Here is a 3740-nt window from a genome sequence, read left to right as displayed (position 1 = left end):
CACACATTATAAATCCTACATCCCTCCTGAAAAGTATGGTAGACTTGATAGGCTGGTAGAGAGTTGAAGTTTGTGGCACACTGTTGGATAAAGGGGAAAAGAAAATTCAGGACACATGGATCCTTCACCATACACGTACAGCTAGTAACCTTGAGAAACTCCTGGGGAAGATGTTGCTCCAGAAGATGTGATGGTGCCTGGCTAGAAAAATGTCTCGAAAGGGCTCATCTACACTGACAATTAACAGCGCTGCAACTTTCTCGCTCAGGGGGGTGAAAAAACACCCCCCCGAGCGCAGCAAGTTGCAGTGCTGTAAAGCGCCAGTGTAAACAGTGCCCCAGCGCTGGGAGCTACGCCCCTCATTGAGGTGGCTTCTTTAGAGCGCTGGGAGAGCTCTCTCCCAGTGCTACACCATGACCACACAAAGCACGTTAAAGCGCTGTGGCAGTGCCAGGGTAGACTAGCCCTGACTGTAGTGCCATTCTGTTTTGACTAGTCTGAGAAGAAATTAGATCCTGGGTACTTCTCCGCTCAGCCTTTGTCCTTTTTACAGAGAGAAAAAAATGCTAAGGGATGGGTTGTTGTTGTTGTTTGTAGTTTATTTGTTTGGGAGTTTTTTCCATTTGTTGATCCAGCAAGGCTCAGCTATGTTCTGAAGGATGCAAATCAGGGCTGGATTCTATTACTGACTTTCATCACCATGGACACACACTGAGAGCCATGCAACTGACTACAAACTAATTAAATCTTCATCTAATAATTGCAACTATTTATGTAGAGGTAAACCTGAATAAACTGCTCACACTGGATAATTTACTCAGCACATTTAGCCTCTCCTACTCTTTGCAAATAATCCATATATAGTGTTCCATCTTGCTGAATCTGTTCATTCACATTAAGACTATATCTAATATTTTGAATGTAACCTATTCATGGTTTTGTGACCAAGGGATTGTTTGCAAACAATTCAATATAGCTGCTGCTTTGACTATTTGTTGCTAATAATTTACTACTCAGTCTGTGTGACTGGATACCTCTTTTACACGGTATTTTTTCTGCTCCTGCTGTGAATTTCTCCCATTCTCAATAAGCTAAGAGCTTTCAAGGTGGCAGTCGAAGGACTCCAAGAAGAATATTCAAAGAAACAAACATTTGGAAAAATATTCATAATGTTTTATCTTTTCCAGAACCTTCTTGTGAACAAAATTGACATTTTAGGTGCTATATGTCTAGGGGTTAAGATCCATCTTTGCAGATCTTGCAATAGAGTTTTTAAGTCCCTCCTCTCAGACAGAACCTTGCATAATGCAAAATTTGTGGCACCTGCTTTTTCAGTTTGGGGTTGGCCAGGATCAAAACAATGATGTGTCCAGAAGGATATGCAGCCATCACAACAACAGAGATTATAAATATCAAGGGGTTGCCTATAAAAATATAAGACAGCATGATATGGACAGCCAAAAAATAAGAAACGCAGACGATAAGAAAGGTGATAACAGCTTTAATAGCACGGATATGGGCTCTATGCTGACAGAACTGAGGCCAGTTGTGTTGTATTGCATCTGCCTTGTGTGTCTGCAAAGAGAAATGACTAACAGGATGGATGAAAGCAGGAATATTGTGACAGGACCGAGAGTGCCCAGGTTGCAGAATAAATTTAGTTGTGAATAATGTCTTTGCCAATGATTGTTCTCCTCAGTGCTGTTTCTGGGAGAGTCTCTGTAGTGTCCTAGTGGAATTCATTGTAACTATTGTAGGCTAAGGGCACAGTGGGAAGCAGCGAGGTCACCAGCGTTCCCAGGACCAGCCATGGCACCAGCCCAGAGATTCTTAGCTTCAGCCAGAGGAAGAGGGGATGGGTGAAGTTGGCAATCTTCAGACAGAAGAGAGCAAGGTGGCAAACCAGACACTGGAGTGATTTAGAAACATCCAGAAAATATTCATAATTTTGTACAGTTTTCTCTGGGAAGAACTCTTTAGACTGGGTGTCACATATAACAAAATGCCAACCATTAATTGGCACTGCAGGCAAAATCTGGTGATGCTCAGACTGGTCAGGATCAGATCGCAGGAGGACAGCTTTCCCCTTTTGACCCAGTCTGAGTAATTCACTGCCACTATTAATCCATTTCCAATTATCCCTATGAGGAACTCAGAGACTGAAATGATCATGGAGATGCTCTTCAGTAGTGTTGCTATCATGATTCCAACAATAGTATCACAGTCACTGACTTCTTTCCTGGGTTTCCACCTGGTTGACAAGTAGTTAGTTTCCTTTCAACAGTTCTGCTGGTGTTTGAGTGAGAGAAAACGTCCCCTCCTGGTTCTGTTCTGCTGGTGTCTGGCAGGGAGAAACCGTGCATTCTTACAAAACTGCTCTGCCAATGTCAGCCATCTATAAACAATGTTCTCCCTTTTAACAGCGACAAAAGAAGCAAAAAGAGCTAGTGTATGTTTTCCCATTTGCTGATCACCAAGGGCTCAGTTGCATGAATAGATATGCAAATGAAGAGAGAATCCTGTTACTCATTTTCCGTGGCAAGGACACCTCTTTACATTTCCCCAGCCAGAGAACTGTGGAAGCAAACAAATGATTGCTTGTGAAAAATGGCCACTTCTATATAATAAAACAATCTGTAAAGGATTTTTTAAAATATGGAGATTTGTCTTTTGTTTTATCTTTGTATTTTACTTTAGGACTGTCATCTCTGCTCTTCTGTTAGAATCACAGAATCATAGAACCGGAAGAGGTCATCTAGTCCAGTCCCCTGCACTAAAGGCAGGACTAAGTATTATCTAGACCATCCCTGACAGTTGTTTGTCCAACCTGCTCTTAAAAATCCCCAATGATGGAGATTCCACCACCTCCGTAGGCAATTTATTCCAGTGCTTAACCACTCTGACAGTTAGGAAGTTTTTCCTAATGTCCAACCTAAACTGTCCTTGCCGCAATTTAAGTCCCTTGCTTCTTGTCCTATCCTCAGAGGTTAAGAACAACAAGTTTTCTCCCTGCTCCTTGTAACAACCTTTTATGTATTTGAAAACTGTTATCATGTCCTCTCTCAGTCTTCTCTCCTCCAGGCTAACCAAATCCACTTTTTTCAAATCTTCCCTCATAGGTCATGTTTTCTAGAGCTTTAATCATTTTTGTTGCTCTTCTCTGGACGTTCTCCAATTTGTCCACATATTTCCTGAAATGTGGCCTAATCGGTGCGGAGTAGAGCAGAATTACTTCTCGTGTCTTGCTTACAGTACTCCTGCTAATACATCCCAGAATGATGTTTGCTTTTTTTGCAAAAGCGTTACACTGTTGACTCATATTTAGCTTGTGATCCACTATGACCCCCAGATCCCTTTCCGCAGTACTCCTTCCTAGGCAGTCATTTCCCATTTTGTATGTGTGGAACTGATTATTCCTTCCTGAGTGGAGTACTTTGCATTTGTCCTTATTGAATTTCATCCTATTTACTTCAGACCATTTCTTCAGTTTGTCCAGATCATTTTGAATTTTAATCCTATCTTCCAAAGCACTTGCAACCCCTCCCAGCTTGGTATCATCTGCAAACTTTATAAGTGTACTCTCTATGCCATTATCTGAATCATTGATGAAGATATTGAACAGAACCAAACCCAGAACTGATCCCTGCAGGACCCCACTCGTTATGCCCTTCCAGCATGACTGTGAACCACTGATAACTACTCTCTGGGAACGATTTTCCAACCAGTTGTTTTTCTTCAGG

General features: G+C 41.8%; 1 protein-coding gene across 1 annotated transcript; it reads right to left on the bottom strand.

Moving 5' to 3' along the window:
- Positions 1-1272: 1272 nt before the first annotated feature.
- On the bottom strand, positions 1273-2202 carry LOC128833478 (taste receptor type 2 member 7-like). The gene is given in 4 exon segments (XM_054021436.1): positions 1273-1526; positions 1529-1717; positions 1750-1884; positions 1887-2202. Coding segments are annotated over 4 exon segments (894 nt in total).
- Positions 2203-3740: the final 1538 nt, after the last annotated feature.

Source organism: Malaclemys terrapin, chromosome 1 (genome assembly GCF_027887155.1).
Source record: "Malaclemys terrapin pileata isolate rMalTer1 chromosome 1, rMalTer1.hap1, whole genome shotgun sequence".
Classification (NCBI taxonomy): domain Eukaryota; kingdom Metazoa; phylum Chordata; order Testudines; family Emydidae; genus Malaclemys; species Malaclemys terrapin.
This window is presented reverse-complemented; position numbering and strand designations above follow the sequence as displayed.